This window comes from Phaenicophaeus curvirostris, chromosome 3 (genome assembly GCF_032191515.1).
Source record: "Phaenicophaeus curvirostris isolate KB17595 chromosome 3, BPBGC_Pcur_1.0, whole genome shotgun sequence".
NCBI classification, from domain to species: Eukaryota; Metazoa; Chordata; class Aves; order Cuculiformes; family Cuculidae; genus Phaenicophaeus; species Phaenicophaeus curvirostris.
Genome location: NC_091394.1, coordinates 98,327,176 through 98,352,084, shown reverse-complemented (window position 1 = coordinate 98,352,084; position 24,909 = coordinate 98,327,176). Strand labels below are relative to the sequence as shown.

General features: G+C 54.7%; 1 protein-coding gene across 2 annotated transcripts; it reads right to left on the bottom strand.

Annotated features, from left to right (window-relative positions):
* Positions 1 to 392: 392 nt before the first annotated feature.
* On the bottom strand, positions 393 to 23,005 carry LOC138719427 (1-phosphatidylinositol 4,5-bisphosphate phosphodiesterase gamma-1-like). Of its 2 annotated transcripts, XM_069854754.1 has the most exons (32): positions 22,088 to 23,004; positions 13,866 to 14,015; positions 13,663 to 13,756; positions 13,496 to 13,543; positions 12,812 to 12,896; positions 12,623 to 12,703; positions 12,497 to 12,531; positions 11,737 to 11,809; positions 11,528 to 11,629; positions 11,330 to 11,448; positions 11,086 to 11,171; positions 10,779 to 10,899; positions 10,511 to 10,679; positions 10,115 to 10,234; positions 9,812 to 9,919; positions 9,538 to 9,725; positions 9,102 to 9,302; positions 8,843 to 8,962; positions 7,423 to 7,606; positions 7,043 to 7,120; positions 5,845 to 5,948; positions 5,553 to 5,649; positions 4,746 to 4,812; positions 4,141 to 4,304; positions 3,922 to 4,018; positions 3,510 to 3,734; positions 3,052 to 3,200; positions 2,439 to 2,553; positions 2,039 to 2,200; positions 1,743 to 1,831; positions 1,435 to 1,619; positions 393 to 1,343 (listed from the first exon to the last, which is right to left on the bottom strand). In XM_069854754.1, exons 1-32 carry the CDS (start codon positions 22,305 to 22,307, stop codon positions 1,292 to 1,294), a joined length of 3,888 nt encoding a protein of 1,295 aa, XP_069710855.1. In that variant the 5' UTR covers positions 22,308 to 23,004; the 3' UTR covers positions 393 to 1,291. The 2 variants fall into 2 exon arrangements, with proteins under 2 accessions (XP_069710855.1, XP_069710856.1); XM_069854755.1 differs by lacking the exons at positions 393 to 1,343; positions 1,435 to 1,619; positions 1,743 to 1,831; positions 3,052 to 3,200 and having other exon boundaries at positions 2,077 to 2,200; positions 22,088 to 23,005.
* Positions 23,006 to 24,909: the final 1,904 nt, after the last annotated feature.

The window sequence follows — 24,909 nt, the reverse complement described above, 5'->3', positions numbered from 1 at the left end:
GTGTCCTCATGATCCAATGCCCCCTTAGCTCTCTGTCCCCACTGCCCTCTGTCCCCATAATTCTGCGTCCCCCTCACCTTTTGTACCTATGACCCCTTGCCCTTCATCCCTACAGCACTGTGTCCATTGTCCCCATGTCTCCCTGGCCCCATGCCCTGTGTCCTGTGTCCTCTGTCCCCTCCCTGGTGGCCCTGCCCACCTCAGCACACACAATCCAGCCCCCAGACCATCTGCCACCTAGTGTCCCCACTGCCACCTAGTGTCCCCACTGCCACTGGGACACATCATGGATAAAGAGCTCAGGAGATCCAGGGCCACCAAGCCACCACCCTGGGGACATTGGTGATGGGCACAGAGCCAGGGGTGACCAGACCATGGCCACGGGGTATAAATATTGGCTAAATAGATTTATTTTCATACAAAGAATACACAGATTCCCCCGCCCCACCGGGACACCTCGACCCCAGGGGACACCCCGAGATGTCCCCATCAGGTGCCACCTCCATTGGCAGGATCCATCCCCATTCCCAGAGTTTGGTGGCAATGCTGGAGTCACCTTGGGGACAGAGATGTGAGGTGGACCCATCACTGGCCACCCTGCCCTACAGGGCACTTCCAGTCGTGGTCTTCTGCTTCCTCCTGCCCACCTCAAGGGTATCTCAAGGACCTTTTGGTGTCCCCCCATGTCCTAATACTGGTGCGGCCCCCACCCCCTGCGCCTTATGTACACGCTGGATAAAAGATGAAAATACAGATATTTATAGCGAGGGGGACAAAATGTCCCCCCAGGTGTCCCCTGTGTCCCCACCACAGTGCCTTGCTGCCAGCCACTCCTGTCCCCTGGCCACATCGGGGAGGCGGCAGGACAAGGGGTGGTGGGTTCTGCCCCATCCTGGGCTGGTTGGAGACCTTTCCTGTGCCTCAGTTTCCCCAGTGGTTGTGGGGCTCATTGCCCCACCTCGCCATGGGGTGGTGGGACAAGGTAGATACGGGGTGAAGAGGAGCTGTGGTAGCCACCTCATGGAGACAGGGATGTGGCCACTAGCCCTAGGGGACATAGGATGAAGCTGGAGGCACCTGGGATTTACGCCAGAGCATCCTGCCTCCCACCCCACCCCGATGGAGAAATATTGAGCTACTCCAAGTCCCCTTTTGTCCCCAAATTTGTCACCCCACCCATCTCCAGGCAGGAGGGAGGGTGTCCAGATCTGGCCACCCCACCTCCCCTTGCAGCAGGAGAGGAGGTGGCAGGTGGGTCCACATCGTGCTGACAGGCTTGTGCCCATCCAGCTCAGCTGCGTTTGGTGACCATTTGCCGGTCCCTCTTCTTCTTCTCCATCAACCTAGTGGAGAGCAAGGTAGTGGCCTTAGGAACCCTCCTGAAAGGGTCCTCCTGAAAGGGACCTCCTGAAAGCACAGGGAGGGGACACTCACTTGCGGTTGCGGACTTCGGTGAGCTCCATGAGCCGCTCCTGTGCCGCCCGTAACTCATCAAGGCGCTGCTGGTAGCGGGAGTCGCAGCCGTTGGTGCGCTCATAGCTGGAGACCTGGCTGGAGAGCTCACTGGCACGGTCCCGTAGTTGCTGAATGGATGAGTAGAGGTTCTCCTCATCTTCCTCCTGCTCTGACACAAAGGTATGAGACTGGTGGGGTGGACAGGACAACCTAGGGTAGACTTTTTGCCCTTGCTCTGGCTGGGGAAATTGAGGCACGGGGTTCCTCAAGAAGCCTGGGCCACTTGCCTTGGCATTGATGATCTCAATGTGGATGAGGAGGGAAGCGAGCTCCAGGTCCTCGGTGTAACTGTTCTTCAACGGCACCGACCGGTAGCCTGGACACAACACCAGAACACGAGCTCAGCCCCATGGCAGGGTTTGAGCACCTCACCATGGCCATATCCCCAAGGAGATGACGACGATGATGATAATTGTGGGGCGGGGTTGGACCAGATGACCTTTAAAGGTCCCTTCCAACCCAAACCATTCTATGTTTTTGTGATATGATGATGATGAGGATAGTGAGGATGGAGGGTCCAAACCTGTTTTGAGGCCCTTGACGGGGAAGGTGGCTTGTGCCAAGAAGTTGGGGTCACTGAACATGTCCTCCTCATACACCACGAAGCGGAGGAAGGCAAACTCGGGGTTGTTGATGTCGAAGACGAACTGCTTGAAGAGCCAGACAGGGTTGAAGCCGTTGTCGGCTGGGGACCGAGGAGAGAGCAGGGAAGGTCAGAGCAGGGGTGGACACACGGACATCACTGGCATGGCACCAGCATGGTAGCGGCAGATGCTTGTTCTCTTTGTTCCTCCATGAAACCCAGCCCCATCACCCACATGTCCAAGAGGACCTCAAAGGGAACAGATAGGGTTGTCCTGGCATCACCGCATGTCACCAGGGCGTAGAGGCTGGATGGGAACATCAGCCACAAGGTTTCTCACCTACAACATCCGTCTTGTTCTTGCTGTTGTCGTACTCAGAGCCGCAAACCTCCACCTCCACGAAGGGACACACGATGCTCCTCCCATTCTTGGGTAGGTGCCGGGCACCAAGGATCTGCAGGAGGAAGAGGAGGATGAGATGAAGAAAGGCTCTTTATAGAATCATAGAAATCACTGAGTGGTTTGGGTTGGAAGAGACATTTAACGGTCATCTACTCCAACCTACTGCAACGAGCAGGGACATCTTCAACCAGATCAGGTTGCTCAGAGCCCCGTCCAACCTAACCCTGAATGTTTCCAGGGATGGGACATTTACCACCTCTCGGATAAACCTGGTCCTGCGTTTGACCACCTTCATCATAAAAAATTTTGGGTGTTTTGGCCTTGCCAAAACCTTCCTGGCCATAATTAGCCACACTGCACCTTCTTTATAACCTTGGACCAGCTTGACCAACAAACTGAGGAGATCAAGGGGATAATGATCTCTATGGAGAAAACACGGGGCTGAAATATGTGAAAAACACTCCCAGTTGACCCAAACCCAAGGAAGAAGCAAGTCCCCATCTTGATGGCGACCACCTCAGGGTGGTCTTTGCTGTCCTCGCCCACTTGCCTGCAGCTGGACTGTGATGGGCTCCACAATCTTCAGGCTGTTCTTGTCAAAGGGGTCAAAGGTCTCGTCCCTCATGATGTCAGGCTGTAGGACGTAGCCGCTGCGGCCACCGAGCATGAAGAGCGCCTGGTTCAGCTGCATTGGCTTGTCTGTGGCCATGAGGACAGAGAAGGTCTGAGCTGTGAGGCTCAGGGAGTCCGTCAGGTCCCCAGGCAGCTGATCTTTCTTTGGACCCCTCTTCCCACTAAGAACCCCCAAACGTGGTGGGAGTGCAGCTGGATTTTGCATGAAGCATCCAAGAACTGCATGGAGGTGTCTCCATCAGGATGAGAACAAATGTTGGAGAGATCATCCAAACCACCTCCAGAAAGAGGACCCAGGGCAAAGCCACCAGGGATGGGACTTTTGGAGTGACCTGTGGGGATGAGCATAGCAGTAACCCCAGGAGTAGGATTTACCAGGTGTCTGGAAGTTGAGGGCCACCAGCTGGCTGCCACAGATCCACATGGGCAACGGGTCATAGTTGGAGGAGTCCAGGCGCTGCCCTTTGGGGTAGATGCGGCTCAGCTGGCGTCGATTGTACTGCAGGAACTTCTTGCCCTTGCTGCGGTTGGCGTACTTCTCCGCCTTGGTCTCCGGGAAGGAGGACATGTCCCGGTAACACGCCTTGTCCGTGCCGATCTCTGAAAGAACCAAGGTGGCCATCAGTGGAAGACGTTTTTGGACTTTGATGTTTTGGATCTGGTGATCTCTAAGATCTTTTCCAACCTAGTGATTCTATGACATCGGACTCTCTGGGGTTTGACTGCTTGGTTCTCCCACCCATCTCTTCCCACACTCATCCCATCATCCCCCTTCTCCAGCTCTTACTGTCCTCATCGAATGGCACTGGGCGACAATACACAACCAGCTCAGAGAGCTCCAGCGCGATCTTCTTCCTCCGCTCCATGATCTTCCCTTCTTGCATCTGCACAAGGGAAAATAGGAGCTGAAAGTCTACACCCAGCCTCCTCCTTTGGAGATGTTTGAGATGATCAGCTGGACAATGGGACCATCCACCCCCACCCACTGTGCCCTGGTGCCCCTCACCCTGGCATCGGCGTTCTGCGTGGCCTCTCGAATCTTGGCCACCCACTCACTGAGCTCCTCCTGTGTGTCAGCGGCCACGTCCAGCGATTGGGCTGCGTGGGACATCTGCTGGGAATGGATGGTGAAGACAAATGGTTTGGAGCTCCTCCCGTCTTTGGAGATAACTATAAGGACATCAGAGGGGGGCTTTACTCGAAGACATTCCCAATGGATGGTTCTGTGGAGCAAACAAAACCTCAGCAGTCCCACTCCCTGGCCCCCACCAGCCTCCCCTGGCACCCCAGAAGCCGTTGAGGTCCTCCTCATGGGAGGGTCCCATTTTTTCCTAAGGAATGGCTTCAGCTTTCCATGCTGAAACACATTTTTCTTTCAGCCCCTGAACCGTCCAGATCTCCAAAAACCTCTGAATCCACCCAAAATCAACCAGATCCCTCAGAACCCAACCTCACGTTGCTCCTCAACACGTTGGGCCAAGCATGAAACCAGCTGGAAGTTGTGTGATGAGTTTGGGGAGCCTCAGCTCATGGTACTGAGCTTCAGGGCTGGGTCCACATCATCCCCACAGGCTCCCAGAGCTGTGGTTGGGCCATGGTGGGGACACTCACCAACGTGGCAGGATGGGACATCAATGAAGCCTTTCAAGAAGTTCCCCAAGGGGCTGTTTTCTGATGACTGGAAGAGAAGAAGGAAGAGGGGACGGTGAGGGGTTGGGTGTGAAGGGCTGAGCCCAGTGTCCACTCTGTTTGGCAACCTCCTTCCAGCCCTTCAAATCGGACAACTCCAAGCAAAAGCAGGGAAAAACCACCATCTCGGCATGGTCTGCTCCATGGTTGAGCATCACCAGCCTCTGGATAAGGGTCTGGGTTGGCATGGGGCTGAGAACATCTCCCAGTCTCCAGATGAAGGTCCGGGCTGCAGCAGGACCATGAGCTCCTCCAGTCCTCTGGATAAGGGTCTGGGTTGGCACAGGGCTGAGAACACCACCCAGCCTCCAAACAAGGGCCCATGCTGGAGCAGGACCATAAGCATCCACCAGCTTCCAGACAAGTGTTTGGGTTAGAGCAGGACCATGAGAATCCACCCAGCTCCAGATAAGGGTCTGGGTTGGCGTGGGTCTGAGAACATCTCCCAGTCTCCAGATGAAGGTCCGGGCTGGAGCAGGATCATGAGCACCTCCAGTCCTCTGGATAAGGGTCTGGGTTGGCACAGGGTTGGGACCATACCCCAGCTTCTGGATAAGGGTCTGAGCTGGAGCAGGACCATGAGCATCCTCCAGCCTCCAGATGAGGGTCTGGGCTGGAGCAGGACCGTGAGCATCCCCCAGCCTCTGGAGGAGGATCTGCGCTGATACAAGGCTGGAAGCATCTGAGGCAGCCTCGGTGTGGCCGGGTGTGTGGGGACAGGACACTCACGGCCTCGTCCTGCTCCTGCGCTTGGGCGCTGACGAACTCCTCCACGTAGTTGGCCGGGAACCACAGTTGCTTCTTGCCCCCATAGTCCCCTCGCCACCTGCAAGGGGTGAGAGGATCAAGGCAAGTGGATCGATCTGGGGGGGGACAGGGATGTCCATGCTGCATGCAATGTCGGGAAGCGGTTGGAGAAGGGGTGGGGGGACAAAAAAGGAGGCAGTTAAAACCCAACGTGGGACAACCTGAGGTGTCCTCTCCATCCAACCCACGGTGATGCCCACCCAACCGCCCTCACCAGCCGCCGTCCTGCTTGTCAACGTTGTGGATGATGGCCTGCTTGCAGAACGACAGCTCGTCCTCCCGCTGTGCTTTGTAGTCGTAGAGAGCCTTCACTGTGCACTGGACCACCAAGAAGAACATGTGTCACCACCCAGTGCCCTGCTCAGTCCTACTTCTCAAGGCCCCACGGTGGAGTAAGGGTGTTCCTGAGGTTCCAATACCCCAAATGATGCCTCCACATAGCCCATGTGACATGTTAGAGGGGACAGGAGGTTTGAAGGCACCCATGGTCCTGTAGGACCACCACATTCAGCACAAGGTGGGTTCCTCTTCTGGTTTCCCCAGTGGTTTCTCCTGGTGCTGAAGGGGTTAATCTTCTGATAGTCCCACATTCCTTGGAATGAGGGGTGGGGGTCGGGTTAAGCTTTCCTCCATCTGGTCTTTGCCTGAGAACTTCCCTGCTGCAAAGGGGCCTTTAGGACACAACAGCTTTGGACCATGGGATTGTAGGATCATAGGGAAGGAACCCTGGGACTCCAGTACAGCATCTTCCAAGGTCAGCTCCAAGACCAGCCTGGTCCCCAAAACCTCTGAGGATAAAGATTAGGTGAGCTCCAAGAACAGCTCAGTCTCAAACACCTCCAAGGATGGAGATTGGGTCAACTCTGAGATCAATCTGGTCCCACAAACCTCAGAGGATGGAGACTGGACTAGCTCTGAAGCCACCTGGGTCAGCTCGAAGACAACCCTGGTCCCCAAAATCTCTAAGGATGGAGACTGGACCAGCTCTGAAGCCACTTGGGTCAGCTCCAAGACCAGCCTGGTCCCACGAACGTCTGAGGATGGAGGCTACACCACCTGGGAATTGCCCCTAAACCTGCTTTTTGGGGGGTTCCTCAAAACAAAGAGATCCTCCCTTTTGGGGCAAACTTGGGTCAGGTGCTTGCTCCAGACTGGGCTCTATCCAGACCTTGCCCACCATGGTGTTACGATCCTCTTGCTGGAACTCAGATTGTCTCCAAGTGATGGGGAGATGGAAAAGGTCCCATCAGCTCCAGCGTCACTTGAAGATCAGAAAAATGCAGGAAAAAATCACCCCTTCTCAGGTCAGTGGTGGGAGATGTGGTGGGTCTGAGGGGGCACTGCCCAGGAACTCCTAGAATCGCCATGTCCCACCACCCTCCACTTCCCAGGAACACCAGCTCAGCCCTTACCCTGGCCATTGGCATCTTGTTGGCCTCAACGTAGAAGTGGGGGGTCCGCACCTCATACAGGGCTCCATAGTCCAGTTCCTGCAAGGAGAGACTTCTGAGTGGGTCACCTGGATGCAGGTGGAGGCTACAAAGGGATGTGATGGGAGCTGGGCCACCACGTGTGATCCAGAGGAGGTTGAGAGGGACCTTACATCCCTTTGCAGCACATAGGAAGGGAATTATGGTAGAATAATAACCATGGGCAATGGATGTAGAGCAAACTCGTCCAATACTGGTTGGGCTGGAGGACACCTTTCCACCATGGAGGACTGGGGATGGGGCTTGGTTGTCCATGGTACACAGTCCCCATCCCCACCAGTCCTACTGCCAGGAACACTCACAGTGGTGCCCATCTTCTCCAGGGTCTCCTCATTGATGGGGTAACGCAACTTCATCTTGCGGTAGAGTGGATGCTTCTCATAGTAGCTGACAAGGTCCACGAGGCTCTCAAATTCTGCTGAGCTGCCCAACATGAAGAGCCGACCTTCCTGCTGGATGCGGCAGTGCTTGATCTTCCCCTCCGCCCTAGGGTCAAGAGAGATGGTGGGGAGATATGTGAGGGATGGTGGGGAGATATGTGAGGGGTGGCGGAACCTTGGCTTTATGATGGGGACGGGCACGAAATGATGCCTTGCCCTAGCAGGGATGCAACCACCCAAGGACGTGGCTTTCTCATCACAAGAAATAGGAGATCCTCCCTGTGACGGCATTGTGTGTCCCACTGGGTCACTCTGCCACCCAGCATGGAGTCACAACGGACACAAGTCAGGAGGTTCTTGACGACAAGTGGTACCCCCAGGGCTTAGTGCTGGGTCCTGTTCTGTTCAAAATCTTCATCCATGAACTGGATGAAGGGATTGGTGAACCATTAGTAAGTCTGAAGATGACACGGAGCGGGGAGGAAGTTGGATCTGTTTGAGGGTAAGGAGGCTCCACAGAAGGACCTGGAGAGGGTGCATCCACAGGCCAAGGCCACCAGGATGAGGTTCACCAAGGCTAAGTGCTGAGTCCTGCACTTAGGACACAACAACCCTGTGCGGCTCCAGGCTTGAGGAAGAGTGGCTGGAAAGCTGCCTAGAAGAGAAGGACCTGGAGGTGTTGGTTGACAGCGGCTGAATGTGAGGTAGCAGTGGCCCAGGTGACCAAGAAGGCCAATGGCATCCAGGCTTAGATCAGCCATGGTGTGGCCAGCAGGACCAGGGAAGGGATTTTGCCCCTGGACTCAGCATTGATGAGGCCACACCTTGAATCCTGGGTTTGGTTTTGGGCCCCTCACTCCAAGAAGGACATTGAGGCATTGGAGCACATCAAGAGAAGGGAATGGAGCTGGTTAAGGGACTGGAGAACAAGGGTTATGAGGAGTGGCTGAGGGACCTGGGGTCGTTTAGCTTGGAGAAGAGGAGGCTGAGGGGAGACCTCATTACTGTCTACAACTCCCTGGAAGGAGGTTGTGGTGAGGTGGGCATCGGTGTCTGCTCCCAAGTGATAGGATAAGAGGAAATGGCCTCAAGTTGTACCAGGGCAATTTCAGGCTGGGTGTTAGGACAGATTTCTTCACCAAAAGGATTATCAAGCACTGGCAGAGGCTCTCCAGAGAGGTGGTGGAGTCCCCATTCCTGGATGTGTTTAAAAACTGGGGAGATCAAGTGCTCAGGGATCTGGTTTAGTGGTGGACAGCTGTGATTGGCCTTGATGATCTCAAAGGTCTTTTCTAACCTAGCAATTCTGTGATTCTAATGTGGCCACCATGACAACACTCACCGGAAGGAGATGGCGTAGGAGTTGGGTTCACTGCGCTTGCGCACCAGGAAGGCTCCATCCCGTGGGACTCGCATCAACATGTGCTCGGCCTGCAGGCGTGTCAAGCTGGCATGATACCACCTGGCCGGACAAAGAACGGAGATGGTGAGCTGGTGTTGGCATCCCTGTGCCCCAGAGGGCACCCAAGACCTCACACCAAGGCTGGAAGAGGCTGGTGGACCCAGGGAGCCAAGGGGATGGAGGTGGGGACCATCCTCACTCTTTGCTTTCATGGGCATTGGGTTGGGGGACGGGATCGGTGAGGCGCATCTCAAACTCGTTGCAGCGGAGCGGCACCTCGCGGTAGTGGCAAATGAGGCTGTAGAGGCTGTCGAAGACCAGGTTGTCGGTCAGGTAGAACTTGGTGGCACCAGCCTCCTGCCTTGAGTGGATCCGGCAGTGCTGCACCCGGCTGGACCTCCTGCCATGGAGGTGGGAAGAAGGCAGAAGTCAATTGAGAAGACAATTGTGTCAACTGAGGTTCACGCCCCTACCCTCCCACACTCAGGTGACCATGTGCCATGCAAAAAGGTGATGTTTCTCCCCAAAACTTCCTTCCAGCCACCAAGCTAGGGATGAGCTGGACCTGATGGGTGGTGGGACATCCAGACTGGCTCAGGGAAGGTGGGATCCTGTCTTCCTGCTGGGGCTCCTACCAGAAGGAGAGGGTGTAGTCACCCACGAAGGTCTCGCTCTCGCGCACCAGGAAGGTGCCGTCCTTGCCACCTGTCTCGGTGCAGTACTCGTGCAGCAGCTTCTCAGCAATCTGTCGTCCATCGCGGCCACCTCCCAGCTTCCCGTGGAACCACTTCTCCGTGAAGTGCAGCTCATTGTTGTTGAACTCCTGCAAGTTCACCCCAAAATAAGAGAGATGTCCTGGGATTAACATCCACCCCACCACCTCATGGGCGCATCCTGCTCCACACACACCTCCTTCTGCTCCACTTCTTCCTCGTCCTCATTGAACTGGTAGCGGGATGTCTCCTCCGAGTAGTAGATCTTGTTGCTTGTTAGGACAAAATAATGGGGGCTCCAGGTCTGGGAAGAAAAAGCATCACCAAGTTGGGCAGGATGGTGGGATGGGGCTTTAAGAACTCTGTTTCTGCCCCTGCTCCATCCCTCCATGGCATTGCAATGGTCTAGAAGAGCCCATGCCCAACCCAAACCTTGACATTAAACCCATCCAACAGACCCTGCTAGGCCTCCAGCCACCAGTGGTAAGGAGATCCTTACGTGGTCGATGGGGTCTTCGAGGTAGAGGATGCCATTCTTGATGGAGTTGCTGATGTCATTCTCTGAGTAACTGGCAGTGGAGACCTCCTCATACAGGTTTCCTTCGACCAGTTTCTTGTGCTGGGGACGGCCCAGACAGAGGAGTTCAGTGGTGTGTATGGTGTCCCCATCATGCTGAGCTCCCAGCCCTCAAGCCACTCTCGGATTCCTACAGGTTCCCCTCCACCACCTCCCGTCGCCCTTGCAGTAGGATGTCTCTCTGATGTCCTACTGTGTGTGCACAATAAGGTATTGCTCTCATGTCCCAAGATCTGGGATAATCACCATCCATCCCAACCCAACGTGGTCCTTGTCCCTTCCACAAAGAAGGGCTTTGGGGTTCTGCCCTCCCCACACCTTGATTAGGATCTTCTTCTTGAGTTGGGTGGGTGAGGGTAGCTCATCGGCGTTGATGTCCACGGGCTTGGTAAGTAGCATATCCCCAAAGACCTTCTTGAAGTGGGAGGCCATGTTCCTCTGCTGGACGATGCTGCAGTGGTCTTCAATGGAGAGGATGATGGGGAACCTGGAAGAACCAGGCGGGAATGGTGGCTTGGGATGAAGGAGGAGGAAAGTTTGCCTGCCTGGCCTAGGAGTGGTGGGTCATTGGGTAGCTAGGACTTACTCAGAGGTGACAAATGCGTGCTCCTTGATGGTGTGCAGTACATCCAGGAACTTGATCTTGGAGGTGAGCGTGTGGCCATGGTAGATGATAGGGAGATCATCTGGGCCATCCCAGCAGTCCACTAAGTGGGGAGACACCTCAGTTAAGACGCACTGGTCATTGGCTGTGTGCTGTTTTCAAGCTCCCAAAGGACATGGAATATCCCTCCCACCCTGGTGCCATGGGATGGGAACATGGTATGGTCATCTGATGGGACAACAGGTGTTGTGAAGTGCTCAGTATCTCAGCATGATGCTGAGGGACTCACACTCAATGCAGCGGCAGCCCATGCGCAGGCAGCGGGCATACGCCTCCAGGGAGGACTCGCTGGAGAACTGGTCGCCTGTCAGGTACCTGGAGAGAACAAGAAGGACCATCAGTGGCCAGGGCTGCACCAGCTAGGTGATGGGATTATAGAATCATAGAATCCCTAAATTGGAAAAGACTTTTGAGATCATCAAGTCCAACCAATGCTCAAGGAGGTCTCTAAGGAGAGTCCACCCTGTCCTTACGTGTTGTGGGAGGAGGAGATCCAGTACTGGGACAGGGGGTGGTTCATCTCCTCCGGCACCACACGCTCATACTTGGCATCCATCACCATGTTCTCCTTGGAGAAGAGGTATGTGAGGAACTGGAGGGGAATCAGAAAGGTCAGAGCCTGCCAGGGCTGGCGAGATACCTCTGGGTAGGTGTCACGTGGGGCCACCCACCTCGTCCAGCTGGAAGGAGGGATCTGCTGCCTCACTGGAGCCTTCCTTGAGGTAGGTGCACATGTAGTCCCGCACCATGCCCACGTCACTGGCCCAGGATTCCTGGAGGGAATCCAGGATTTACAGGAGGAACCAGGCTGGGGCACCCCATGGGGGTCTCCTAGGCTGGGGCTGAGAGGGATGCCACAGGGGTCTCTACGGACACTCACCTTCTGGTCATGCAGCAGGAACTTCTGGAAGTCATAAAGGGAGACTTGGCACAGCTCAGGGCGGTCCACATTCCTGGGACACGGAAGGGCCATCAGCGAGGACTGGGAGCAGGAGTTGGGGTAGACCCCACGGGGGTGTCGAAACCACCAGTGTCAACCTGCAGCTCAGCCCCCCGCTGAGCCTCCTGCTCCTGCCCTACTCCAAAGCAAGGGACCTGGGGGAAGTGCAGGCCATGGAGGTGCAAGGGGCACCTCGAGATGTTGGGTACTGCTCCCACCCCAACTTCCATCCTTGCTTGCATCTCCACTCCCATTCCTACTCATCCCAGCTCCCATTCCCTCTCCCATTGCCGCTTTCACCCCTGCTCCCATCCCAGCTCCCACCCTTTTTTCATCCACACTCCCATCCCCATTTTCATCCTTGCTCCCATCTCCACCCCCATCCCTACTCACCCCTTCCCATCCTTGTTCCCATCTCCACTCCCATCCCTTCTCATCCCAGCTCTCACCTCTGCTCACCTGTGCTCCCACCCCTGCTCATCTCCAGCCCATCCCTTCTCCCATTAACACTCATCCCCCTACCCTCGCTGATCCCATCCCTACTCCATTCCCACCATCCCCTCCACCGCAAGCCTGCCCCAACGCTGGGAGATGCTCCAGGGCCACACACACCACCAGGACCTTCTGCTCTCCCAACCCAATGGATCCAAACCTTGGAGGCTTGGCTGGGATGGGAGCTGCTGGGCTCTTGGACACTCACCGCAAGGGAAAAGAGAGCTCCAGCTGCTCAATGATCTGCAAAGCAAAGGAGGACATCAGGATGAGCTGAACAGGGATGCACCACACTGGGCAGGAGATGCTTAGGAGGACAAGCCATGGCTCTTACCGACTTCTGTGCATCAAACATCAGGTTTTTGTAGAACTGGATGAAGTGGGAGAAAGTCATCTCATTCCTGGCTTCCACCTCCTGCCGGAGAGGGTGATGGATGAGAGCACAGCCACCCAACCAAAGTCAGTGACACCAGAGTTTGAAGACCTTCTCCTTGCATAGTTGGGGTGCTCAGGGGGTTCTTACCACGAGCTTGTCCCGCAGGAACCTCATGTTGGGGACACGGTAGTTCACCTGGGGCAGCATGGCCTTCAGGTCCTTCACTGTGATGCTGAAGAGGATGAGATGGTGTCAGGGCACCAAATGGACCCCACAGAGGATGGATAACCCCCAGATGGATAACGCCTCTCCTAACACTGAGGGTCGCATCCCAACCTTTGGTGCCAGTGTCATCTCTGACATGGGGCTCCCACTCCACCAGGCTGTTGAACCCCACAGTGGCACAGGACCTCTACTTACACAGGATCTGGCATGAGTATGAGCAGAGGGTTGGGGAGCAAGAACATGTCCAAGAACCTGGAGCTTTAAGCCATCATCCCATCTGAAGGTGATGCCCATCCCCATAATGATTTAAGTCTAATTTTACTTGATTTGGGGTTTCTCCTAGCTTGTGGAGATGCTTATGGGCTACATTAATGGTCCAACCCCTCCTGGCACTGGTGGAAATGCAGCAGTGAGCATGGGGGCATCAAGGGGGACTTGAGCTTGAATGATTTTTAGGTGCACTCAAGAACCTCAGATAACCTGGTTCTACCTTGTCCCACAAATTCTGCTCCCAAGCCTGGCTGAGCCTCCAGATTTTGGGGGGTGCAACCCTGCCCAGCTGAACCCAGAGAATACTTCCCACCATGGGACCATGCCAGTGCTCACCTGCCTTCCCGTGACCGGTCCATCCCATCAAACTGTTTCCGCAGCCATCTGGGAAGGAAGGGATGGACAAACAGCACTCAGACCAGTGGGGACCAAGCCCAGGAGGGTTTCATCTCCAAGACCCCCAGATGGGGACCAGGAAATGGGACCCACTGACCCCTCCTCACCTCTCAATCTGCAGTGGGGTCTGGGCTTTCTGGGTATCAACCACCAGCCAGTTGAGGCCTGTTATCCACAGGTTGATGTCCTCCTCGCAGAAAGCTGGAGAAGGAAGAGAAGGGTGGCGAGGGTGAAACAAAGAGGATGGAATGAGGGGGAAGGGATGAGAAGCTGAGGGTGGCTGGGAGGAGCAGGGAAGGAGCCCACCCACCAGCCACGCTGAGTGTCCTCAGCCTGAAGTCCATTCCGTAGAGGATGATGAAGCACATGCTGAAGTCGAGCTTGCGAGCATCCTCGGGGTAACGCTCGAAGTCCCGTGAGTTCTTCCCCAGGCGGATCTCCTTGATCTCCCGAATGTCGACTGCAGGAAGAGAGGGATACGGGACTGTCCTCAGCTACCCTGCTACCGTGGACCCACATATGGGGCTCAGGGAGGCTGTGGGAGATGGGAATGCCAGGAGACGACATGTCCTCTGGAGAGCCTTGTCCCCCAGCATGATGGGTCCCCACGGCATTGCCTGTGGATGTGTGATGGAATTGTGGGTGCTGTGGCCACGTGTCCTCTAGGGAGATATGACCCTGCTGTTCTGCAATGACGTGTGATACCATCACGGCTCCTTCAGGGAACTGTGTCCCCAGAATGTGGCATTCCCATGGCACTATGACAGTATCATGGGTACCGTGGTCATGTGTCCTCCAGGAACTGTATCCCCAGGATGAGGTGTCCCTGCAGGACTGCCCCCACGTGTGTGATGACACCCCACTCCTGTGTGTCCTCCAGGGACTTGTGTCCCCCAGAGGTGGCATCCCCACGGTGCCATCAACAAGTTTCATAGAATCATGAAATAGAATGGCTTGGGTTGGAAGGGACCTTAAAGCTCATCCAGCTCCAATCCCCTGCTATAGGCAGGGACACCTCCCACTGGATCAGGTCGCTCGAAGCCCCATTCAACCTGGCTTTCAACACCTCCAGAGATGGGGCAGCCACAACTTCCCTCAGCAACCTGGGCCAGTGCCTCAGCACCCTCAATGTGAAGAATTTCTTCCTAACATCTAATCTAAATCTTCTCTTTTCCAATTTAAAGCCATTGTCCCTTGTCTTATCACTCCATACCCTTGGAAAAAGTCCCTCCTCAGCTTTCTTGTTCCTTCAGGAACTGGAAGACCACTATAAAGTCTCCCCAGAGCCAGAAACGTCCTCTAAGATCATCAAGAACAACTTGTTTCCCAGTTTTGTGGGTGCCACGTGTCCTCCAGGCTCATCCTGCTCCATGCCAACCAGGGCATCTCCAGCCACCTCTCCCCTGCCTTCTCCTCCCCAAGCTTTGGAGCAGGCTGAGCTCATCTTTTAATTGAAGCCATCCGCCTGAAGGTGGCAATTTGGAGCTCCAGCAGCCCGGACCGCAGGGCGTTTCTTTCCTGCTGTGCTGCTCTCTCATTATCTCGCTATATAAAGCCCTGCTGGCGGCGGGAGGGTTGGGTTTCCGGACCACAGTCTTCCTCACCGCTTCATCACCAGGGGACATTTCCAACCTCTGCTTTTGCCAAGTGGACACTAAGAGCAGAAAGATAACATGAAGACATTGGAATAATATCCAAAGTTGTTCTTGATACCACCAGCATCACCTTTGAGCAGCTTTGCCCTCTGAAGCTGAGCCACCGGCACCGGAAAGGGCTTTGTATGACCAAGGGCAGCTGGACCACCACGCCGGGGTATTGTCCTGCTAAGGAAATGGGTCATTTCCCAGAGAAATTCCAGCCCGGTCGTGTTTCCGATGTAGCCGTGGGGAAGGGTGCAGACGTGCAGCTGCCTCCATGGAAACTTTCAGCCTAATCCAAAGGGGATGAAGTAAAGGCAAACACAGAGAGGACTAAGGGATGGAGGAGAATTCAGGCTGATTAAGCAAGAAAAGAGGTGAAGAAGAGTTTTTCTTGGTGGAAACGCTCCGGAAAACACTGGAGGCTTTATCCAGCCTTCCCTTGGTAGATGATCACAAGTCAGATTTCATGGATTGGGGTGGGATTTTAGCACAAGGGATACACAGAGGTCTGCACTCCTGCATGTTCTTTGGTTTGGGACCACAACTCAAGAAATGAAACCCTATTTTCATTGATGCTGTAGGCAGCGAGACTGGGGCCTTGAGCAGCCTGGTCTAGGAGGAGGTGTCCTTCCACATGGCATGGGGGGTTGGAACTAGATGGTATTTAAGGTCCCTTCCAACCCAAACCATTCCACGATTCTAGGATTCTATGATTGAGAGCACCCTCAGCAAGTTTGCAGACGACACCAAGCTGAGCGGGGCAGAAGGACGAGATGGCACCAGAAGGACGAGATGGCATCCAGAAGGACCTGGACAAGGGGGATTGTGTGAAACTCAGGAGGTTCAACAAGGCCAAGTGCAAGGTCCTACGCCTGGGCCGGAGCAACTCGTGGTTTAATACAGGATGGGGGATGACATGATTGAGAGCAGCCCTGAGGAGAAGGACTTGGTGTGCTGGTTGAGGAGAAGCTCAGCATGAGCTGGCAACATGTACTCACAGCCCAGAAGGCCAATGATGTCCTGGGCTGCATAAAGAGAAGTGTGGCCACCAGGGCAATGGAGGGGATTCTGCCTCTCTGTTCTGCTTTCGTGAGACCCCACCTGGAGTCCCGTGTCCAGTTCTGGAATCCCAAATACAAGAAGGAGATGGAACTGTTGGAGCAGTTCCAGAGAAGGCCACAAAGATGATCCAAGGGCTGGAGCCCCTCTCCTCTGAGGACAGGCTGAGAGGTGGGGTTGTTCAGCCTGGAGAAGAGAAGGCTCCAGGGAGACCTTAGAGTGGTCTTCCAGTACCTGAAGGGGCTCCAGAAAAGCTGGGGAGGGACTTTCTCCAAGGGCCAGGAGTGACAGGATGAGGGGGGTTGGCTTTAAATTGGCAGGGGGAAGATTTAGATGAGACAGTAGGAAGAAATTCTTCACGATGAGGCTGGTTAGGCCCTGGCCCAGGCTGCCAAGGGAAGTTGTGGCTGCGCCCTCCCTGGAGGTGTTCAAGGCCAGGCTGGATGGCTCTTTGAGCAACCTGATCCAGTGGGTGGTGTCTCTCCCTGCCCATGATGCAGGGGTGGAACTGGATGATCTTTAAGATCCCTTCAAATCCAAACCATTCTGTGATTGTTGTCTTCACGCAGCGCCTGTGGGCCAAAGCAAACCCACTTTGGTATGAACAGGCAGATATTTGAGGGTAAAAATGGGTTTACAGGTTAAAAAGCAGGTGCTCATCCCCAAACCTGCTCAACCACAGGGCGATGGAGAGGGACGAGGAGCTGGTGGATATGCCAGCAAGACACAATGCAGCCATCCACTTGATTCAGTTCTTCCAGGACCCAGCCTTGGACCTGACCTCCGGGTGATGCCAATAATCATAGAGTCATAGAACGGTTTGGGTCGAAAGGGACCTTTAAAGCCCATCCAGTCCAGAATCCCTGCCATGGGCGAGAACACCTTCAACCAGACGAGGTTGCTCAGACTCTCATCTAACCTGACCTTGAGTGTTTTCAGGGATAAGGCATCTCCAACCTCTCTGGTCAACCTGAGCCAGGGTTTTAGCTTCCTCATTTCCTCCTTCTATCCAGTCTGAATCTCCACTGTTTTAGCTTAAAACCATTCCTCCTTGTACTGTCACTGCAGGCCCTGCTAAAAAGCCTCTCTTCATCTCTTATGACCCCCGCTTAGATATTCAAAGGCCTCTATAGCATAGAATCATGGAATCATTGAATGGTTTGGGTTGGAAGGGATCTTAAAGACCATCTATTTCCATCCCCCCATGCCATGGGCAAGGACACCAGAGTGGAGCAGAGGGGCAGAATCCCCTCCCTCATCCTGCTGGCCACGCTGCTTTGGATGCAGCCCAGGTGACATTTGACCTTCTGGGCTGCGAGCACACATTGCCAACTCACGTTGAGCTTCTCATCTCCCAGCACCCCAAGTCCTTCTCTGCAGGGCGAACAGCCCAGGCCCACAAGGAGCTGGGGGAAGAGGGAGCGGCAGGGGCTCTACAATGCAACGTGGCTGGTGGCTTCCTGGAAACCACATCTGCAGCGGATTTGCAGTGATCATGTCAGAACTATGTCTCCAAGCTCCTCCCCGCATTGTCTCAGGGGTCCCGGGTGATTAAAACACTCTGGAAGTCATTTCCAGCTGGGAAAATCCCTTTTCTTTTCTGATGCGAACGGAGAAGCTAGTGCAAAGAAGGTTTTATGTCTAGGGCTGGTGGGAAAAAGATGTAGGACCAGGGTCTGTCTGGTAGCTTTTAGGGATTCTGGGATCTTTAATGCGTTGGGAGAAGAGCAAAGCAATGCAGCTGGAGGAAATGGTTGGGCTGGGAAATAATGAATGGTTTGGGTTGGAAGGGACCTTAAAGATCACCCACTTCCAACGGATGGGCAGGGATACCTCCCATTAGACCAGGCCGCTCAAGTCCCCATGGACTCGCTCAAGGCCTTGAACGCTTCTAGGGATGGGGCATCCAAAACTTCCCTGGGCAACCTGGGCCAGGGCCTCCCCATCCTCAGTGTGAAGAATTTCTTCCTAATGTCTCATCTAAATCTACCCCCTTCCAATTTAAATCAATTCCCCCTCATCCCATCACTCCAGGCCCTTGGAAAAAGTCCCTCGCCAGCTTTCCTGGAAGGACTCTGAATTCTGCTGGCCCAGTGGCATGAGCCATGTCCCCTTGTGTTTTCCTCCATCCTTTCTTGTCATGGGACACGGGGCAGCTCAGACCCTCCTGTATGCGGGGAACTGTGTGGCTATAACCCACGAGCTCCTCGTCCTGCTGTGAAGCTGATTTCAAACTGAAATGAAAGGCCAGATTGGATGGGGCTTTGAGCAACCTGATCAAGTGGGAGGTGTCCCTGCCCATGGCATGGTGTATGGAACTGGATGATCTTTAAGGTCCCTTCCAACCCAAACCAGTCTATGATTGTATGATTTCCTCCTGGTCCAGTGTCACTAAAGCCCATCAGGATTTTCTCCTTCCTGAAAGGTCCTACTTCTAATTATTTGGCTGGAGGTATGATCCCAACTAGCCGTTGTCATCATAAATCATCCCTCCAAAATTGATTTGCCAAGCTGTCTTCACCCCTATTTCATAGAATCATGGAATAGTTTGGGTTGGAAGGGAACTTAAAGATCATCCAGGTCCACCACCCTGCCATAGGCAGGGAAAACTCTCACTAGACTAGGTTGCTCAAGGCCCCATCCAACCTGGATTTGAACACCTGCAGGGATGGGGAGCTACAACTACCCTGGGCAGCCTGGGCCAGGGCCTCACCACCCTCACTGTGAAGAATTTCTTCCTAATGTCTCATCTAAACCTCCCCTCTCCAGTTTCTCTTAATTCCTTGCAATGATTCCTTTTGGGCCCTTCTCCACTAGGTTTCAACCTTCCACTGAGGACTGGGCTCTGCTGAGGGTGATGAGCTGGAAACCATCCAGGAGGAGGTTAATTTTAGAGGTGACCCCATCATGGGCACGCTCCATTAGTTGTTTAATGAAGCATGTAATTAACCTGCCTGGTACCGGGCATCTGGGGAGAGCCAGGATCTGTGTCCTGGTGTCCTGGTCCTATCAGCCCATAACAGAGACATCAGCGCTGTGGTTGTCCCCCACAATCCCTCTGCAAGTGGGGTGTCTGGTTGAAGAGGGCATTTGAAATGGCCTAAGCAGGCGTGAGATCGGGTGTGCAGTGGGAGTGAGACCTCAGGTATGAACAGGAGAACCTGGGGAATCCTGGGTTCAGTTTTGGGCCCCACACTCCAAGAAGGACCTTGAGGGGCTGGAGCATGTCCAGAGAACGGCAGTGAAGCTGGGGAAGGGTCTGGAGAACAAGGATTATGAGGAGCGGTTGAGACACCTGGGGTGGTTTAGCCTGGAGAGGAGGTGGAGGGGAGACCTCATCACTGTCTACAACTGCCTGAAAGCAGGTTGTGGTGAGCTGGGTATTGGTCCTTTTTCCCAAGTGACAGGTGATAGGACGAGAGGGAATGGCCTCAAGTTGCACCAGGGCAGGTTCAGATTGGACATTAGGAAAAATTTCTTCACCGAAAGGGTTCTCAGGCACTGGCAGAGGCTGCCCAGGGAGGTGGTGGATTCCTCATTCCTGGAGGTGTTTAAAAGCCAGGGCAATGAGGTGCTCAGGGATTTGGTTTAGTAGTAGACAGGTACGGTTGGACTTGATGATCTCAAAGGTCTTTTCCAAGCTCGTGATTCTATGATTCTCTGATAAAATCTGATAAAATCTCCTCCCACAAATCTTCTTGTCCCCAAGGATTGGTGGTGAGTTCACCTCCCATACTCAGCAGGTCTGGACAAGCATGGATTTTATTCCTGTCAGTGCTCTTCTACACCATCCAACCCACCTCAAAGCCTTGTCACGGCCAGCAGCTTGGCTTTTGGTTGGTTCCTCTAAGCTGAACTTCGCAGGGATTTTGCTCCATCTCGTGTAAAATTAGGAATGGGTGGTGATTTCGGGGTGGGGTGGGTGATTTTTAAGGACATTTCTAGGGAAAAGCCACCTGTCACCTCCCAAACTTCCAGGGTGGGCTTCCATAGGAATTCATAGAATGGTTAAGGTTGGAAAAGAACTCTAAGACCATCAAATCCAACCTTTAACCTAACACTGCCAAGTTCACCCCTAAACCATGTCCCTAAATGCAGCATCTACACGTCTTTTAAATACCTCCAGATGGTGACTTTGCCATCATCCAGGTGAGATGATCCCCCCAAACCAGGTTCCTCACCCACGTGGGGCTGCAGGATGAGGTGATGGTGTGGTTCTGTGCCACCTCAACGCTCCGTTTTCATCTGTTGGTTCTTTTTAGCTCAATTTAAGGTGCAAGTATCAAGGTAACGAGCTACCAGGTAACGGAAAGGGTCATTGGGCACTGGAACAGGCTGCCCAGGAAGGTGGTTGAGTCACCTTCCCTGGAGGTGTTTAAAAGAAGGGTGGATGAGGTGCTGAGGGGCATGGTTTAGTGATTGATAGGAATGGTTGGACTTGATGATCCTGTGGGTCTTTTTCAACCTAGAGATTCTGTGTGATTCTGTGTGAGTACCAAGCTATGGAGTCCCATCAAAGCCTGGTGGTGGGACTATGCCCCAACAGCCTACCAGCCACCAGTGAATGCACAAGGAAGGGTGATTTTTATGGCTGCTCCAGTGGGAGCATCTCCTGTGTTGGACTCCAGTGCCATGGGCTGCATGGGGCCACCACCACGTTCTACCCCACACTGTTGCCTGAGCACATTTTGGGGTTAAAAGCACCACGAACAGGCAGGGTGGTGGCTTCCTCCTTTACTCCTTGCCAGGGAGGGTGCGGAACCCCAGCATGAAATGGCAGCAGCTTGAGCCCTATGATGAGTTATGGGCCAGGTGAGCCACAATGGAGGAGGTGAGGTCCACTCAGCTCCTGCAGATGTATCTCTGGGCATCCCATCATGGCGAGGCACCCTGTCATGGTAGGACACCCCATAGTGTGTAGGCACACCATCATGGCCAGAGACCCCATCGTGGTAGGACATCCCATTGCAGCGGAGCACCCTACTGTGTCCAGATACCCTGTCATGTCTGGGCAGCCCACAGTAACTAGGCACCCCACCACGGCCAAGTACGCCACCATGTTTGAGAATCCCACCATGGCCAAGTACCCCACTATTTCCAGGCACCCCTCCACATCTGGTCACCCTACCATGACCAGGCTACCCCATCGCACTGGGTATCCCACCACAGCCAGACACCTCACCATGGACAGGCTCTCCACTATGTCCATGCACCCCACTGCAGTAGGCACCCCACCATGACCAAACACCTCGTTGTAGCTGGGTATCTCACTGCAGCCACACATCCCACCACAGCAGGACATCCCGCCGTGGTAGGACACTCCATCATTGCCAGGCACCCACAGCCAGTGACCTCACCATGGTAGGACATCCTATCATGGACAGACACCCCACAGGCACCCCACCATGGCAGTACATTCCACCACAACCAGGCACCCCACCATGGTAGGACATCCCACTGTGGTCAGACACACCATCCCAGGCATCCTGCCATGGCTGGGCACCACATGGCCAAGCACTCCACCATGGCAGGACATCCCACCACAGTCAGGCACATCATCCCAGGCATCTCACCACGACCAGATACCCCATAGCCAGGCACCCCACCATGGTAGGACATCCCACCACAGCCAGGTAAAACACCCTGGGCATCCCACCATGACCAGACACCCCAGAGCCAGAGACCCCACTGTGGCAAGACATCCCACCACGGCCAGGTACACCACTCCAGGCATCCCACCATGGCCAGACACCCCACAACCAAGCACCCCACCGTGGTAGGACATCCCACCAGCACATCCCCAGCCCCCAGCGCCACTGCCACTGATACTCACTGTCCCCCTCCACCTTCTCGGGTGTCCGGCTCCAGATGATCTGCCGGGTCTCCAGCTTCACCTGGAAGGTCCTTCTCTCTGGCCTTTGGGACTTCTTCTGATAGAACAAGGTGAGGACAGTGCCCATCTCCAGGCAGCGGAGGATCCTGCCCATGTCCCCTGCCTCCATCCTGTTGTCCTCCAAAAAGCCATTGACGCTGTTGAGCCTGGCCACGGACATCTTCACTGCGTGGCCATCGCCTGGCAGAGCCGCAGAGCTGAGGTTGTCTCATGCAGGAGAAAGGCTGAACCCAAGAGCTGTAACCTCCCCAGGGATTGTCTCTTCTTGCCCCAGGCGTGGGTTTCCTCTACGCTTGACTGTCCCCTCTGCTGCACCACGGTGACAGCGAGGTCGAAAAGGATAGGTTGGAGGTGCCGTGACCTTCTTGCCAAGGCTGAATTCGAATCCGGCGTTGGCATCCAGGGGTGGTGGGAGGAGATGGGCATCCAGTGGTGGTGGGAGAAGACGGGCAGTGCAGGTGGCAGTGGGTTTGTGGTTCAGAGCCAGGAAGGAGAAAAACCATTCGGCTACCGCAGAGTGGGTGGTGAAAAGATGAAAGGGCAAACCCAGTGACCCCCAAAACCCGCCAAGTCACCCCAAAACTGATGGTGGTGGAGATCCCACCCCGGCCTCCAAGCCAAGCGAGGCCGGGGTTGGAAGAGGGTTGTGAGGAGGGGGTTGCCGAGGGGTGGGCGAGCAGCTCGGCGACCAGCAAGGTCCAAGTGGGGTGGGATGCGGGGTTGTTGGGGTGATGGTGGTGATGGGTGGGGAAGAAAAGAGAGGGTCCCACCAGCCGCCCGCAGCCCTGTCTTCTTCTCTCCTTAATTTCGGGCTGATGAAATGGACGCCCAGAGGAAACTGCAATCACACATGGCCGGAAAGAGATCAGAAAGGAATTTAAAAAAAAAAAAAAAAAAAGTGCAGGATCTTGGAGAAAGGAAAATCCGAGCGAGGGAAAAACCGGCTGAGGGTGACATCTAGAGGAGCTCAGCATGGTCATCAGCTTCGTAGAGGTGCTCCAAACCTCCGCTGCTCGTTGGTGGAGGGGGTGGGGGGCCACATCGGGATGGGATTGCTTGGTTGGGAAGGCGGTGGTTTGAGGAACAAGACGTTAAGGAGAGGCTGGGAGAGATGGAGTTGGAGAAGAGACGGTTCTGAGGAGACCCCAAGTCAGCCTTGCAGCCCTTAAAGGGACTACGGGAAAGGTGGGAGGGGCTCTGGATCAGACAGTGCAGGGATAGGACGAGGGGGGAATGGTTTTAAGGTGAAAAAGGGAAGATTTCAGTGCGATCTTAGGAATTCTTCACAATGAGCGTGGAGGGACACTGAAAGAGGTTGTGCTAAGAAGTTGTGGCTGCCCCATCCCTGGAGGTGTTCAAAGCCAGGCTGGATGGGGCTTTGGGCAACCTGATCCAGTGGGGAAGTGTCCCTGCCCATGGGGTTGGAACTGCATGGGCTTTGAGGTGCCTTCAAACCCAACCCATTCCATGGTTCTATGCTAAGGAAAGCACCTGCTGTGGCTTTAGCTCCTGGTCGTCCCCACCGCCACTGATCCAGGATGGAAGCCACCAGAGTGACCATGAGTGAAGTCACTGCTGTGAAGAGTTTTGTCCTGCCTCAACTATAGGAGAAGAAAGAGGTTGGGGGCAAAGTAACAGCCAGAGAAAGGAGAAAAAGTAGTGAGGAATTCGGTTTGGTGTCACAACCCCTGTTTTGTCCCTTTGATGGGTTGTGGACGGGGAAAGACCTGGTGGTGCTCTGGGTGCAGGTGCTTTGTGCAAGGATTTAGGGGAATCAAGGCTGCAAGGTGGGACCAGGAATGCAGGGGGTGGGCAGGGGCTTCCTTCCCAGCCCCATGCTTTGGTGATTTGGACCAGGAGGGCATCACACGGTGCTGGGGCTCTGAGGTGCCTGGAACATAGTGGATCCCTGTGATGGAGACTCAGGCACCTGGAGGTCCAGGTGAGACTCAGGCACTTGGGGTCCCTGTGATGAATGTTCAGACACCTGGGGGTCCCAATGATGGAGTGTTAAGAACCTGGGGGTCCCGATGTTGGTGGTTCAGGCACCTGGAGATCCTTGCAATGAAGGCTCAGGCAGCCGAGGCTGTCAGTGATGGAGTCTCAGACACCCAAAGGTCCAGGTGTTGGTGGTTCAGGCACCCAGAGGTCCCAGTGAGGGAGGCTCAGGCACCTGGGATCCCAGATGATGGATGCTAAGGCAGTTTGTACCTTCACTCCTTCAAAAAAACACTGGGGGGACTGGTTCTTCAGAGCAAAGCATCATCTCATAGAATCATAGAATTGTTTGGTTGGAAAAGACCTCTGAGATGAAGTCCAACCATACCTGTCCACTATTAAACCACAGCCTTGAGCATCTCACCAGGCTTTGCCAGTGCTGCCTCCAATTGTGGTTGCAGGGATGGGGATTTTGGCAGCCCTGGAAGTATCTGGCTCATGTGAACCTCATGAAGTTCAGTGAGGCCAAGCGTGAGGTCCTGCACCCGGGTCAGGGGAATGCCAAGCACAGATATAGACTGGGTGGAGAATGGATTGGGAGCAGCCCTGCGGAGGACTTGGGGTGCTGGGGGAGAAGAAGCTCAACATGAGCTGGCAATGTACACTCACAGCCCAGAAAGCCAAGTGTATCCTGGGGTGAATCCTAAGCAGCGTGGCCAGCAGGGTGAGGGATAAAGTTCTCCCCCTCTGCTCCGCTCTGTTGGGACTTCACCTGGAGTCCTGTGTCCAGTTCTGGAGTCCTCAGCACAGGAAAGACATGGAGC